The sequence below is a fragment of the Tympanuchus pallidicinctus genome, unplaced genomic scaffold (genome assembly GCF_026119805.1).
Source record: "Tympanuchus pallidicinctus isolate F22 unplaced genomic scaffold, pur_lepc_1.0 scaffold40, whole genome shotgun sequence".
In the NCBI taxonomy this organism is placed as follows: Eukaryota; Metazoa; Chordata; class Aves; order Galliformes; family Phasianidae; genus Tympanuchus; species Tympanuchus pallidicinctus.
Window position 1 is genome coordinate 1,154,732 of NW_026294759.1, and position 15,600 is coordinate 1,170,331.

The 15,600-nt window shown below is 40.3% G+C and overlaps 1 protein-coding gene across 1 annotated transcript in view; it reads right to left on the minus strand.

Moving 5' to 3' along the window:
- Positions 1-15,600, minus strand: part of LOC128089847 (ovostatin-like) — a 38,259-nt gene that overhangs the window by 4,890 nt on the left and 17,769 nt on the right. The window contains exons 18-32 of the mRNA XM_052701650.1: positions 14,769-14,856; positions 14,169-14,397; positions 13,456-13,582; positions 11,574-11,695; positions 10,878-10,929; positions 10,495-10,578; positions 9,388-9,564; positions 5,683-5,764; positions 4,657-4,813; positions 4,122-4,196; positions 2,695-2,860; positions 1,706-1,926; positions 979-1,194; positions 723-847; positions 345-435 (exon numbers count right to left, since the gene is read on the minus strand). Coding sequence (XP_052557610.1) covers positions 345-435; positions 723-847; positions 979-1,194; positions 1,706-1,926; positions 2,695-2,860; positions 4,122-4,196; positions 4,657-4,813; positions 5,683-5,764; positions 9,388-9,564; positions 10,495-10,578; positions 10,878-10,929; positions 11,574-11,695; positions 13,456-13,582; positions 14,169-14,397; positions 14,769-14,856 — 2,012 coding nt within the window. The remainder of the gene's footprint in view (positions 1-344; positions 436-722; positions 848-978; positions 1,195-1,705; positions 1,927-2,694; positions 2,861-4,121; positions 4,197-4,656; positions 4,814-5,682; positions 5,765-9,387; positions 9,565-10,494; positions 10,579-10,877; positions 10,930-11,573; positions 11,696-13,455; positions 13,583-14,168; positions 14,398-14,768; positions 14,857-15,600) is intronic.

The following is a 15,600-nucleotide window of genomic DNA, read 5'->3' on the forward strand; positions in this document are numbered from 1 at the left end:
TAAATGCTCTTTTCTGTCTCAGCTGATCTGTATGATCAGCTGCGTATATGAATACAGTTGTATATGTCTGTTGTGTCCATGTGTACCTACTGGAAATACATCTTTAGCCTTAGTATTGGCTGGACATGGCAACAACATTTTCACCTCTTTCAGGCTACTGGACTTGGCAGCTCCTAACAGACTTGTTTTCATTCGATGAGCAGCTGCAAGTCTGACACAGAGGTTGACAGAAGACAGAGGCTTTTTGTAGAAGTCCCATGGGACCACAACTTACTGATCAGACATATTTTTATCAGTTTCCTATATTTCTAGGGTTTACTATTCATTTTGCTCTCATTCTTTACCTTTTTCAGGGAAGTTCTATCGGGATTAAATCCTGAGAGCATCTTCACATCAATAATAGCCATGTTAGAGACATTACGATTTCCTGTGTAACTGAAATGAGAAAAGTTCTGTTAATCTGCAGTTGGAGAGGAGACCACTGAAAGACATCTTCAGCTCCAACTCATAGACAACTCAGATAATCTTTTTATTGGATCGTCCTGGTGTCCCAGTGATGTATAGCATATAGGAAAAATTTAGCAATGAAGGACAGAAGTGTTTCAGGATATTGTCCTGTTTGTCTTCCTGCGCAGTAGCACTTAACTGTCTATACTTAAATCCTTCCTGAGATGCTTCACCAAACTGAAATGCAAAAGGGTAGATCAGTAAAAGGAAGTTACCTGGCAGAGAAGACAAGGTCAAACTTTGGTGGGAAGTTGCTTGTGCAGGACACATTGGCTGACTCTACAGAGAGAAAAAATCCTGCAGCTTTCTTTGGTAAATGGATGTTGTATCTCAGGGTTGTCTAAAAGAGAGGAAAAGTGTGAGATGGTCACAGATTCTAGTGGCTTTGCCATGAGGTACAGAAGGGAATGAGGCAGAGATGACTCCTGCTTAGTCCTCAGTAGGATGGTGGTGAGTTTCCAGCTTATTTACCTGCATATAGACACAGCCAGTGCCATACACTTCCACACTGTAATTCCCTGGAACAATGGGTAGAGAAGTTTGCTGCAGTAAGAAGCGGTTCTTGTCATTCACCTGGAAAGCCGTCTTGGGGATTTCCATGAAGTTGACCTTAACTGTATTATGACTTTCCTTAGTGAAGGTGAGGTATCCATACTGGGCTAAAGCTTGGAGGGCAACAACAGTGTCCTGAAAAGAAAAAATATTATCCTTAATTAGGTAGATATCCAGCTGTGAAATAGTACATGAGATTAGCAAAGCTGCTATCTTCCTTTGTCAGTGCACATAAATGCTGGAGGAATTTGTAAAGAGACAAGGAGAGAGGCTACAAGTTCTGGAGCAACGGGCATGAATTATCCCAGGATTAATGCTCTATCAACAGTTACTTTTGTCTTCTGCTAACTTGAAAATCAGATGAATTGCTATTTTCTAATATACATATACATATATATATATATAATACTAAAAATGTATATTTATATGTATATATTTATATGTATGTATATATTTTTATACACACACACACACATATATATTAATGGAGCTGCCAAGAAAGAGCTCAATGTGCTCTAACAAGACTTATGTAGGCACCACTTATGAAATACTGTTCAACTGAATGTACAGTGAGGAAGAAATGTCATCCACCTTGCAGGCTGCACTATTCCCGAAAGGTATTCTCTTTACCACACCCAGTTGTCACCTGGCTGGAGGAGAAACCCCCATATGGGTTCTGTTGTTTCACAAGCCAGTACACAATGCGAGAGATATATGATAAGTCATCTGATGTGAGTTCAGCTTTGTTGAGCATAGCCAGAAGCACATAGCTGGTCATTTCAATCTCAGCAGAAGGAGCACGGGAATAGAAAGCATGGAAATGTTCTGTTGGTGGCTTATTTTCTCTCTGCCAGTAAACTGAACCACCTGAAAAAAGGACAACAATAAAAACAAACAAACAAAAAAACCCAACAATGCAAAAAGCGTTAAAAAAAAATACTTGCTAGTTAATTCACTACACATGGGAGACAGGCATACAATTCCCACCCTTCCTTTATCTAAAAGGGTTTTTTAGCTTGTGATGTTCTAAGCTGTATGAGTGTCAGTTTCAAGGAGGAAAAGAAAACAGAAAGGAAATTAATAAAAGGGAGCAGTACAAGTAAAAATGGGGGATGCCCCGTCCTAGAGGTTTTGAAGGCCAGGCAGGATGGAGCCCTGGGCAGCCTGTTCTATTACCAGATCTGGAGGTTGGTGATCTTGCCTGTGGCAGGGGTAATGGAACCTGATGATCCCTGGGGTCTCTTCCAACCTAAGCTATTCTATGATTCTATGACATGAAAGCAGTGCAGCAGAAGGATGCCAAAATGGTAATGAGCTGGAGTATATGACACAGTAAAATTAACTAATTGAGCATGTAGAAGAGAAGGCTAATGGGAAAACTAGATGCAGTCTTCCATAATGTTGGACTGGGGAGGCTTCCTGAGGTCTTTTCCCATCTAGATTATTTAACTATTCTAAGAACATCAGTCCACAGCTCAATCCATAGTGAGGCCAAAAGACAGAGAGAGAAGTTCATAGAAATAAATTCTGACATGAAATGGGAGGGGAACAGCATGAGAGAGAAATAGGTACGTGAGAATAACTTACACCAGGCCATCAGCTTTATTGTTTGCACCATGGCCATATTGCACTCACCTTTTTTTGTAGCTCTTTCGTCCAGCTTTTCAAGAAAGTATTGGTACCTTTCCTGTTTGTCAGCTAAGCCATAAACGTAGGCAAAGAGGGCATGGTTATACAGGTTGTGGACCCCATTGCTAAATGCAGTCTCCAAACAGTTCATGCCATTCCAAACCACAGGATGCTAGGACAAAATACAGTAGAGTCATCAGGTACTCCGGTTCGTGTCTCAGCTTCCCTTTAAAGACCTTCATCACTTCTCAAGCTACCATATGATTCTTTACTCTAAAATATACATAATCAGTTCTACATCTAGGGGCCTACAATGTATCTCTTTTAAAATATGATATTGCAGCAGTGCTAGTTTGTTTCTACTTTCATTTGGAGAACTAACAGAGTATTGTTCCTTCTCCTGACTTGTGAGATGATCTTTTGCAAGAGAACCCTTCGACATTTGATTGCTTCATCTAGAAAGTGGGATCAGTTTTACAGAGTTCTGTAAAGTGTACTGTAAAGTCATAATGAAGCAAGCTCTCTCATATGGGTGCAAATTACTCATTTGCAAGCTATAGCTATCAAGATAACTCTTCAACCTTTTATCCCTACAGATTATCTTTGTGAGCCCTGGTTCAGCTTAGGTATATCACCAGCACACTAATAACCATAGTAGCAGTTGTCTATGCAGTCTCACTTATAGAGGTTGGCACCAGGCTTTGGAGCTTCTTATAAAAGATATTGGGAACTAAGCCCTCAAAGGAGCAGAACTATTCAGTGCTGCACAATGTGTTTGTCTTGTCTACCTTAAGTACATAAATTGTGTCCCATCCCACAGTATCTGAGGCCCTTGTAAAACTCAGCATGCTTAGAACACTTTTGTAAGAATGCGAACAATTATAATCATCCCTGTTTTACAGAAGAACAAAGAATCGGGTCAAGGTCTCAAAGATATTCAAGAAGTACATTACAGAGAACAAAACTCAGTTCTCACTCTCCCACACCTAGTAAGTATTCCAACCAGTAGCTCATAATTTCCTTTCATTTTTAACAATGACACACAACATGGATCTAAATGTACAGAGATGATCTGTAGAACTGGAGATTTGGATATCTTGGATTTGGGACTGGGCAAATCCAGAGTGAATTTCAGAATGAACTCTGAATGGGGTAGGTAAACCCAGTATGGATGATGCATGCATATAGACTACTACTGTTTATCACAACTGGATTCCTCAGGGATTCTATGCGATCAGATGAATCCATACAAATTGAACAAATAACCATGCTTATGGCAACTGCAGGGTTCTGGAAACAGATTCCTGAGCTGACCATACTGCACAAGAATTTAAGACATTAAAAATAAATTCATGTGAGTACAAAGACTTGTTCATTGCTTGACGTGCGGCTGACCAAACTGAAAAAAAAGGACAACTGCATCAACTACCTACCTGAACAGAGTGTCCAGCCTCCAGCAATGCTGCCACAATGTATGCTGTAAGTGAGTATTCACCTTCTTCACCACCCTGAAGAAAAAAGCCACAAGCAAAAAAAAAAAAAAAGTCAGTACATGTGTCCTAGAAAACAAAAAGATGGGATTTTAATGATAGTTTACATAATAGTTAGAACAGACATCAGAATCAATTTCTGTCTCCCTGTGTGCACAAGAAAAAGAGAGTTCAGTCAGGATAAAGCCAAAAGCGTGCTTTTTCTTGGCTTTACACATGTAATAAAGCATATAATATCTTGTATAGCCTGCAGTTAAATGCAGTGGTGGAAAAAAAAACCTGAGGTGTCTAACTTAGAAAATTCTATTTGTTTCTACCTCATCATCAATGGGAGGCAATACTCATGCCCTGCTTTTATAACAGACATCAGAGAATGGGAGAGTTATGGGTCTGGTGATTAGCCTGTGTCTAGCTGAAATTATCCAAATCGATACCAATGGCAGGACTGGAAGTTTGAAAGTATACTGAACTCAATTACCTTCAAAGCATTGTTGAAGTGTGACTCAGCATTTTCAAAGCAGCCATCTGCCTTCTGCTTTCTTGCCAGCCAGATCAGAGTTTGAGACTGGACGTTTTCATCAATGTAGATGTACCGTCTTGCTTGTGCAAATGACTTGTATACAAAGGCAGTGAGCCTACAGGTTAACCAGAATCAGAAAGCACATAAAGTGTGAACAAGATTAAGAGAAGGTATACCAGTAACTGGATACGAATAGAAATGGACATAGAATGAAATCCATAATGCCTGTGGTAAAAGAAACAAGTGTTTTGTACATTTTAAATAAATAGTTTAAATTCTGGTATTACAAACTGACCTGAGATTTCTCCATTACTGCACTGAAACCTTTCTTTCAGAGCTGGAGTAAAGCATAGACACAGCTTGATGATTGATGGTAGTAATTTCTTACTTTAACCAACACTATTATAAAATAAACTGGGTAGGAAGGGACTTCTAGAAGTCTCCAGTTCCATCACCTGCTTAAACTAGGATCAGCATCAAAGCTCAGTCAGATTGCTCAGTGTCTTGCCCTGCTGCATGGCAAAAATCTGCAGAAACTGAATTTTCTACACCCTCTCTGGGCACCTGCTTAAATGCTACACCCTTCTTCTAGGCAAGATTTGTTTTAATTCTATCCAGCTTTCCTTGCTGCAGTTTGCATACAGAAAAATTGTTTTCCTTACTCTGTGCACCTCTGACAAGAGTTTGACTGTCTTTTCTACAGCCCTGATCTAAGTGGTAGAAGGCTGGTATCCATTAGCCTCCCATTCTATGGGATGAACAAATTCAATTCTTTCAGTCTCTCCTTGAGCATTATGTGCTCCAGACCCTGATCATCTTATTGTCATTCTGTTGCAACATCTCCAGTTTTACTCACATCTCTCTTAGTGGGAGATCCAAATTAACTGAACTATGTCCATTTAGTCCATTAAAAATAAGAATCACCAGAAACGTTTCAAAGCCTAAAGATTCTGAACTAGGGAAATAGAAAGTGTCATCATTTACCACACATTTCCTTCCTTGTCTCGTGTCCCAAAGGAGCTGTAGGAGCCATCCTGGTGTTTGTACGACAGCTGTTTCTGGTATCCTGAAAATACAATAAAGATGTTTTCTTATCAGAGATAAGAACTAGTTATGGTCGTTATTCAACAGAAGCACACTGTGTTTTAACACTAAGATTCTAGCCACTTATGCTCCTGACAGTACTAAATGCTTCTTTGGCTTGCTGCCATCACAGGCTTCTGTGCAATATATAGAATCACAGACTTGAGGTGAAAGGGACACTTAAATAACATCTAGTCCAATGCCCCTGCAGGAAACAGGACAGGTTGCTCAGAGCCGCATTCAGCCTAACCTTGAATGCTTCCAAAGACAGGACATCCACCATCTTTCTGGGCAACCTGTTCCAGTGGCTCACTACTGTTATTGTAAAAAAAAACAAAACAAAACAAAACAAAACAAAACAAAACAAAACAAAAAAACCCTTTTCCTTATATCAAATCTAAACCTCTCTTCTAGTTTGAAACCATTTCCCTTGAAGGCTCCCAAGAATCTGCCCTTTTCTTTCTTATATCTCCTTTAGATAATGAAAGGCTTCTGTCTAGTCTCCCTGAAGCCTTCTCTTTGGCTGATGCCCAGCTTGCAATCCATGAGAAACCCAAAGTCCTTTTCAGCAGTGCTATGCTTCATCCCCCAGCTTCCATTAATAGTGAAGGTTGTAGTAACCCAGTTTCAATGCTTTGCACTTGAATCTGTTGAATCTCATTAAGTTCTCCTGAGCCCACTGCTCAAGCATGTCTAGGTCTCTCTGGATGGCATCCCATTTCCCATTCATATCAATTGTACCACACAGGTTTGGTGTCACTGGCAAACTTGTTGATGGTGCTCTCAATCCCACTATCAATATACTTGATGAAGATACTCAAGTGCATTATTCCCAGTACAGATTCCTGAGGGACACCACTTGTCACCGATCTCTATCCAGACATTGATTCATTGACTACTATCCTCTGGGTGCGATCTTGCAGCTGGTTCCTCATCCATTGAATGGTCAGTCCATCCCACCCACATCTCTCCGATTTGGAGAGCAGGACTTTATGGGAAGACTGTGACAAAGGCCGTACTGAAGGCCCAATAGATAACATAAGCAGCTCTTCCTTTTTCCACTGATATAGTCCATCACAGAAGACCACTAAGTTGGTCAATGAGGATTTGTTCTTGGTGAAGTCATGCTAGTTTTCTTGCATCACTTCCCTCTCTTCCACGTGCTTTAGCATAGCTCCCAAGAGGATCTTCCCTGGTACAGAAGTCAGTAGTTTCCTGGGTCAACCTTTCTGAAAAATGGATGTTTTTTGTTTTTGTTTTTGTTTTGTTTTGTTTTTTAAGAAAAAAAAAGCTATCAGGCACTTCACTTGACCACCATCATTCTTCAAATATCATGGAGAGAGGCCTGGCAACTATATCAGCAAATTCCCTCAGGACTCTGGGACACATCTCACTGGATCCATAAATATATGGGTGTTCAGGTTTCTTCTGTGTTATGAACCTGATTTTCACTTACAGCAGGAGGGGCATTGCTCTCCAAGTCCTCACCTTTTGACTCATCTACGCAAGGGTTGTACGAAAACCTATCATTAGTGGAGAATGAGGAAAATTGTCGATTGCCTCAACTTTCTCCCTGTTCGTTGTTACTAAGCTGTCCTGTATTGGATTGTCCTGTATCTCTTGGACTTTCCTTTTCTCGTTGATGTAGCTGTAAAAACCATTCTTGCATCAGTGTACAGGCATATCAGCTGGGCAGCCAGTCTTGTCAATTTCTTTGAGGATAACTCCTTAATTCCTTTTAATTACCTACCTCGAGTCTTCCTCTTGCTTTCATCACCACAAGGTCTCAAGCGTGCAGCAGGTTGACAGCCCCCACTAGCACCCAGTTCCTCTAACCTAACTATGCTGTCCCACAGCTTATCATGGGCAGGCTCACTATAGCCCCCCTCCCCCTAACAATGAGCCCTGACAGCTTTTTGCCAAGAACCATCTTCCCCCTTTGAGAAAGGATAATCCTATCTAGCTCCTGCAAGCCTGGTGCCATATAGGCCGCTCCACTTTCAAAAAACCCAAAGTTCTAGCAGAGGCAGTCACAAAGCCAGCTGTTTATCAATAGGATCTTTCATTTTCTTTTTTGTTACCCAGAACAGAAGATTATCTGTGCCATCAGTTCCTTCAACTGATGTTCCAAAGCCCTGAAGTCCCTTTTGATGGCCTTTGAATTGCATGTAGCGTTTCATCACTTTCCAAGTGGAAAAGCAGTGATGTTGGCCATACCAGGCTAGGTAATTATCTCATTATATCCTTCACCTGAGCCCCATAGAGACTTCTCTAAGATGACTTCTCTAAGAAGGAGATATGCTTAGAGTATTGGGCATTCAGTTCTCTGCAGGCAAGAGCTCTCTATAACTAATAACCTCCTTTTCTTCTTTGAAGACGTAGCCTTGATAATGGTGGAAGGCTTTTTTTGTTTTGATTTTATTTATTCCTCCAGTGTAAATGGGCTGTTAACACCCAAAGACAGGCATTCTGTATCCAGAACCTTGTACTGTTATACAGAAGCACTTGGGGGTTTAGAGTGAATGAGTTCTGCAGTTCTGAGAACAGATTTTCTTCCAGCTTTTCTTTCCTTTCCTTTCCTTTCTTTGAGTTCAGCCTCAGAGTGATAGGATACAGTCTTCTTTGGATCTTCTGCCTTCTTCCGTGGTAGACCTGTTTTTGCAAGGGCAATGTAGTTCCTCTGCTCAGTCCTCTTGGTCCCCATGACACTTCTAAACTTATATATTTCATCTCATAACCTCTCCACTATGCTGAACAAATTATCCACCCATTCACACCTCACACAGCTGCTCTCACGGCTGCCAAAGGATGTCAGAGAAAGGCTCAGGCACTCCGTGCAGCTGGAGGCCTGGATGACCGTATGCTTGCCTTAGAGATCAAGCTGAGTTTTGGCATCTTTCCTCGCTTTCCATCGGGTGGATACCTTGACTAGGGTCTCTATTCTCTGGGGACGTTAATCCCATACTCCAATCACAGGATAGCCCTGTACCTAGAAGGCAATAATCCCCTTTTGAATCTACCTCTCTAGCCCAAGGGTGCTGGCTCTGTCTATTTGCTCTTCCTGAGCAAACTGCCTTGCACAGTGCCGCAACATTCCCTACTGCCACACCATACCCTATCTGCCTGCTCCTAGTCACTAGTGCTCCTAGGGGCTGCCTTTGTACATGTGGGCAGATTCCGCCGTCTCTCCTGGCTCCACCCATGCTGTATTATAGCTGCCTCTCCCCAGAGGCTCTAGGGTTCTTGAGTTAGCGGTTTTCACTGTGGTTTTGCCTCGCTGGCAAAGGCCTCTGGCACGAGCCTACGCTCTGAAACCAGTTTCTATAGGAAGTCTTTGAGGTTGTCTTGACTTTTATAGTGCTGCTGTTCCTCCTGGTTCTGTCTGCGTTGTCTCAGAGCTGCCTCTTGTTACAGCCACTACACTTCTGATTTTGCAGTTTTAAACGTCATTTTGCTGGGAGAGGACCTTTGTGCAACTCTCTGCTCTGGAGCTGATCTCCTCAAAGTCTAGCACATGTGGTGCTAGAATTCAGAGATCTGCGTTCACCAATTAGAGCTCCAAAGTTTAAGCACAATACTAGATGAAAGAATGTGAAAGGCTGTCACCTGTGGTTAAATATCCAGTACTCTTGACTCTAATCTCTTCAGTCAGCTGCCCAGTCTTATTCAGATAATCCAGGACATAGATGTTGGGTGTGAACAAGGCCATGTTCTGTTCTCCACAGCCATAAGGCATATGGAGGAGGTTTTCCATGTTCCTTAAGGCTGTACCCAAAATGTCTCCTGAGAATTAAAGATACGAGTGGTTAGGTCAAGCTTATTTTTTATTACACAGCTTTATACATTGCTTTATGTTACATTACTCCATTGCCTTTGAGTCCATAATAATCACAGCAGTCAAAGAATATTATGATTTTTGATTTTGATGCTGGGCACCTGAGAAACTGTAAATTTAAGAAGGAACCGAGCACTGATACTGACTGGAATGATTTCTGAGAATCAGCTATCAACCCTTCTGAGTTAGTATTCCCTAGCTTTTCCAGCATGCTTCCTTTTTGGTGTGCATATGTGAAAATGACAGTTGATCATATGTTGCTGATGGGCTACATATGCTGTATTCCACAGTACCAGTACATTCCACACTGTCTCTGGCACGGAAAACAACTGTTTTTAGAAAGCAGTCTGCATTCAGAATCTCATAAACTTTTCATTAAGAAGAACTTTTATTCTTAATGAGTTTAAGATTAGTAGGTCAGATTGGGATATGAAAGTCTCATTCTACAGATATTTGTGAACAGACAAATGTTTTTCATTATGCAAAAGCATAATTTGAATTATGCAGTCAGCATATTTTTGAAGTCTTCTATCGAAGAAATCAAAACAATGTGAATTTTTTTTCAAGAAGTCTGCTTTTGCTTACTTTTCAGTTTTACTGCACAGAACAGGATAGCTAACGCAATATTATCTGAAATGAAATATAAATGGAAATAACTTTACTGTTTTGTTCTATCCTTTTTTGATACAATAGGAGAGAATTTTGACAAAGAAAGATGGTTGTTCATTTCAGAAAGTAGGAAATATTTGTTTAAAATCAAGATGAAGATTCACCTCAAATTTATTTTAGTTTTGCATAGGTATACATGATAGCACTGGAAGCCACACAGGAGGAAAAAAATACTTCACTTTCAGTTGTAGTCTAGGTGTTACACTTACCAATGACAGAAAAATAAACTCTGGCTGATCCCTGCACTACATTTGTTGGCAGGTTGAGAAGCACTGGTTCAGAAACTGTTGTGCCTAACAAGAAAACATAACAGTAATTGTTGAAAATATCATTTTTCTGGAAGTTTTTACTTTCTAAGCATGACTACAGTTAGAATTACTATTTGCTGTTTTGATAATGAAACTGCTGAAGAGTCCATGCCCAATGAGTCTGAGGTATTTTTGAAAATCCTGAGCTGTAGCCCATCTCATCTCCTCAACCCTGAGACCATTCTTCCTCCTCTGGAAGGGTCTCTGATTTCATAGGACCAAAACAACAAAGCAGTGAATTCTTTCTACTGATTTCCTGGATTCAATGAATAAACTTGCCTTACCTTTTGTACAGATGAGGGAGCTCTGAGTCAATTCTTTTTTAACACCTTCAGGCTGTTTGATTGCAGACAGGTCAGAGAGAATTAAAAAAAAAAAAACATCACCATGAAACCAGAAACAATTAAATAGTGTAAGGTATTACATACACGTAGCTATCCAGAGGGTGCATCCCCCTGTACCCAGTTCTGCCTTATCTCCATTAGAATATCTCATCGTCCATGTCTTACTCTCATTATTACATCACAGCCTGTGCAGAGCACTATCTTTCTTAGAAAGCATATATAAAATAGGCATTTCCAGCCTCTGAGGAGGACTTGGGGAGAATTGTGTCTCTTCTACTCTAGGATGCTCAAGACAAATCTCATTCCTTTCATATCTGCCCTCCTCTCCCCAGTATTACAATCACAGGCAAAATGCACATGTAGATAAGGAATGGAATCTCTTCCCCTCTGCATGGTTCCTTCTTCACAATGACATCCAGAGAGTTTAGGGCATTTATGCTCTTTGTTCTAGAAAGAACAGTGGATGCCAAATTGTTCTGAATTCCACTCTCAGCTTCATATGGAGAAATCTACTGTACACATCTCCATCTGTGTCAGCTTTCTTGTCTCTTAACATCAGCTAATATCTTCCAGATCATAGGTAAGAGAACTGAATTTCCAAAAAAACAGGGAGTACATGAAAATCCTGTATTGTACCTCAACTAGTAGCATTTGAGTCAGGGTGTCCGTGCGAATTGTCTCCTCTTCTGCTATTGTGCTATTTTTGGCAGCTTTAGTATTCAGTTTGGCTTCAGCAGTAATTGTGAATTTCACCTCGCCTGGAGAGCCAACCACCAGTTCAAGAAAAGAAAGTTATTTTCTGTGTCTATAGTTACCTCTGGCTTTCATTGCCTCCTTCTAGTCTTGTGGTCTGTTGACAAATGTATCTCTCTAAAGGCAGCTTAGTAGAAACAAATTTAGTTAAAGCTCCACATCTCTCCAAGGATGGCAAGGAACAGTTGCCTAGAGGCTCAGCACCACACAGTCATTAGCTCACTCCTCCCCTTCCCAGTGGGATGGGGGAGAGAATCAAAAGAACAAAGCAGAACTCATGGGTTGAGATAAAACTATTTACTAAGATAGAGAAAAGGAGAAGGAAAATAGTTAGGACTATATATATACACACACTATACAATATATTCTATACCCTATATATAACATGTTATATACATATATATACACACGTATATGTATGTATATAACAAATGGTGTACAAGCAGTTTCTCACCAATATCTGGCGGATGCCCAGCTAGTCCCCTGAGCAGTGGGAGAAAAGATCATCACCCATCACCTTCACTGCTCCTTCTGCATGATGTCATATGCCATGGAATACCCCTTTGGCCAATTTAAGTCAGCTATTTCCTCCCAGCTCCTTGAGCCCTTCACTATAAGTGGCTTTGGCTCTATACAATACTGCTTAGCAGGCAACTATAAACAATGGTGTGTTATCACATTGTTTTTCTCCTAGAACCAAAACATAGCATCATGCCAGACACTACGAAGAAAACAATTCCTTCCCAGCTGAAACTATGACAGGGTCCAGTACAAGGAATGAAATACTGATGAATGCCAAACAACTGACAGTACTCACTAACAGTTTCTACCTCTTCTTGACCTTTTGTTATCTCTCTCTGGCCTAGGGGCAGTGTTGCAATATTTGCAATACATGCAATACAGCATGCGCCGCTGCCTCTTTCCTTCAGACAGAATTCATTAACTGAAGGCAATGCTTAAGAGCAGCCTCAGTGCTGCTGCAACACACCAGAACAACTCTGGAGTGAGCAGCTTGACAGGCACTGCTCATTTTACCCCTGAAGTCGTTGCAAATAGGAGATCCAAAGGAGTTTTCCTTTTGGGACAAAATGTTAGAGAGACCACAGCTTTATTTTTTTCAGCTTTGTAGCACTATTTCACTGCTTATCCTCTTCTTGTCTTACTATAAATTTTCCACTGAGTTTGAAGGAAATCAGTCACACTGATTTAGAAACATTTTAAAGAAAAGGTTTATCTGTTGCTCATGTTCAGAAGAATTTTTGCTAAAGTTTTTTTATACTTCAATTTTTAATGTACTAGCACATGCAAGCTGCTGTAAATGCTTCTTTTGAAGACAATGCTGACTCAAAGATAGTGTAAATTAACACAACTGGGTTAAACTAGGGAGGAGCAATGTCCTCTTCACTCATTCATTCTTACTGAATAGAATTGATTCGATAATAAGATTGTCAACTGAATTATTACAGCCTCATGAAGTCCTGACGGTATTCCAAGCATGACAAGGCAAGTGAACAATTCTTCCTAAAATAGACAAGAGATAAACTACTGAAATTAGAAGAGATAAAACACCAGAACAAATAGCTACTTATTCAGTGCATATATCCATGCATAGGGGAGCTTTAGCGAAAGTCCAATACTAGATTTACGTAGTGGAGTTGTCCAGAAATGCCTGCCTGTGGATTATTGATCCTTCATTAACAAGTGAAATGACAAAAGTTGAAAGATAAAATTGAGATGAATTAGGGTGATCAAAAGACAGAATTACCAAGACTGAGGAGCCTAGCAGCCCAAATATAAGTTTTTCTTTCATTGGCACACACCCTTGCTGTGTTTACTTCTGGTGAAAGGACTTCCACCTTGTAGTCACTTGACTCTGCCAGTATGGCACTGATCTGAGATGCAGAGAGAAAGAGAAAAATTACAAACGAAGTAGGCTGCCCCTGAATTTATGCTTCAGGGCACAGGAAAATGTCACTTGCTGGTGAAACCATGTCATCTGATTCTGTAAGATAGTACCTGGAAATAAGAAAGGGACGTTTGTTTGAGGAAATAGCAAACCTATCTAATTTGTACCTGCTGTTACTAGCTGCATACAGAAGCATGCCAAGACGTCTGTGCTCATTTTATCAGTCACATTTTCTTATGATTTTCTGCTATATGCTTCATACTCGGTACATATTATTTGGGAGAGCAAAATACCCACATTCTCTGTTCAAATTTCTCTCTCAGGAGCAAAAATAACTGAACTATTTAGTGATAAGAAGCAGGTTCTTATCTTCTTTGTACCAGTCATAGTGATCATTGGCCACACTATCCTAATGATGCAGCAATGGATCCTGTCAGAGAGGCTGAGAGAGTACTGTGTCAGCAGAGTACTTGTTTCTGCATTTTTAATGCAATATGCAGGACAGAAAAACAATTCTGGGAACTCTGGGGAAGAGGCAAACCGGACAGAAATTGAAAGGGAATTTGATGTACCTGGATGCACTTGTCAAGGTAGTTGAAGATGTTGGCTATTAAATTAATTCTTTCCCCTCGAATGACGGAGTATGGCAAGGCAAGATCCACAAAGAATGGCTGAAATGCTGTCAGTGAAACAGGTGAGGAGATGCCAAACCCAGCATCATCCTGCAAACAGAAAGCACTGGCTTTCCATTCTGTGATAGTATCAGGGATGGTGTAGCAGATATTAGCTTCTCCAGTAGAACTGAGGAAAACAAGAAAATCTGAATGAGAAATGATATTTGGAATTGTCAGAGCAACTTACAGAATAGGCCCATAACAGAGTTAATACTTCAGACTTCTCATCTCAGTTTCTTTAGGATTCTCCTCCATATTTAAAAGAAATTATGAAATTGGAGGTAAAGATGAAGGTGTTGATGAATTATGTGTTAAAAAGCACTTGGAAAAATACTTGACTTTTTAAATTTAGAAATAACATTTGTTTAAATGCCACAATGTCCAAGCATGCAGATCAGAACCAATATATTTGGATTAATGTTCTATCCTCCAGCATTCATCTCAGCAACAACTCAAATATCCACATAAGAGATAAGAAGCGAAGGTGAAAATACTCACTTTGTGTGAACCAGGTCCCAAATCCAGGTCTCAGGAAAGTATTTCCTAACAGTGTGAACAGCACCAGCAGCAGTAATCTTTGAAAGTTCTAGGGAAGATTATGAGAACAAAGAAAAAAAATGTACTATCTGTTCTCTCTTCCCATAGGAAAATATTTGAGAATCTAGGCATTTCACAATACAATTCAGCTTTTCCTCCAGTGAAAGACACATCACCTAATTAGTAAGGGATTTTAGTTTCTCCTCTATCACTACATCTCTACAATTTGCAAATGGGCTAACAGTATATATTGCTTTAAAAATTCCCCCTTATAACTCAATAATTTTACCCTGTCCAGATAAATAAACTGGAACTGAATTTTCATTCCGTTGGAAAGCCAAACAACAGGACTGTATGGAAACTTCTGAATCATGGCTTGAACCTCTGATTGATCACCTGAGGTAAGCAATGAGTCAGCCCTAGAAGTGCAGGTGAAGGCAATTCACCTGTGCTGCCAGAAGGGGTGGAGCCTGGCTCCATCTCTCCTAGACCCCATTTAAGAGCTGACTACTCGTGGGGAAGGATCTCCTTTGGGAGTTTTCCAGTGAGCCCAGGAGAAGGGTAGGCTCTTTACCTATTTGTTTTGGTATAACAACCTGTTTAGCCAGGCTCTCTTGTATATTTCTTAATTATAACACCTGTGTATTCATTACACAGACCAAGACTAGGAACCTAGGACTTAGTTCTATGATTTCATGGCCTCAGTTGTGGTGTCAAACAATCAATTCAGAGTGCCACAGATTTCCTCAGGCTTGTTTGCTGTATCATAGTAATGACCATACAAATATCTGTG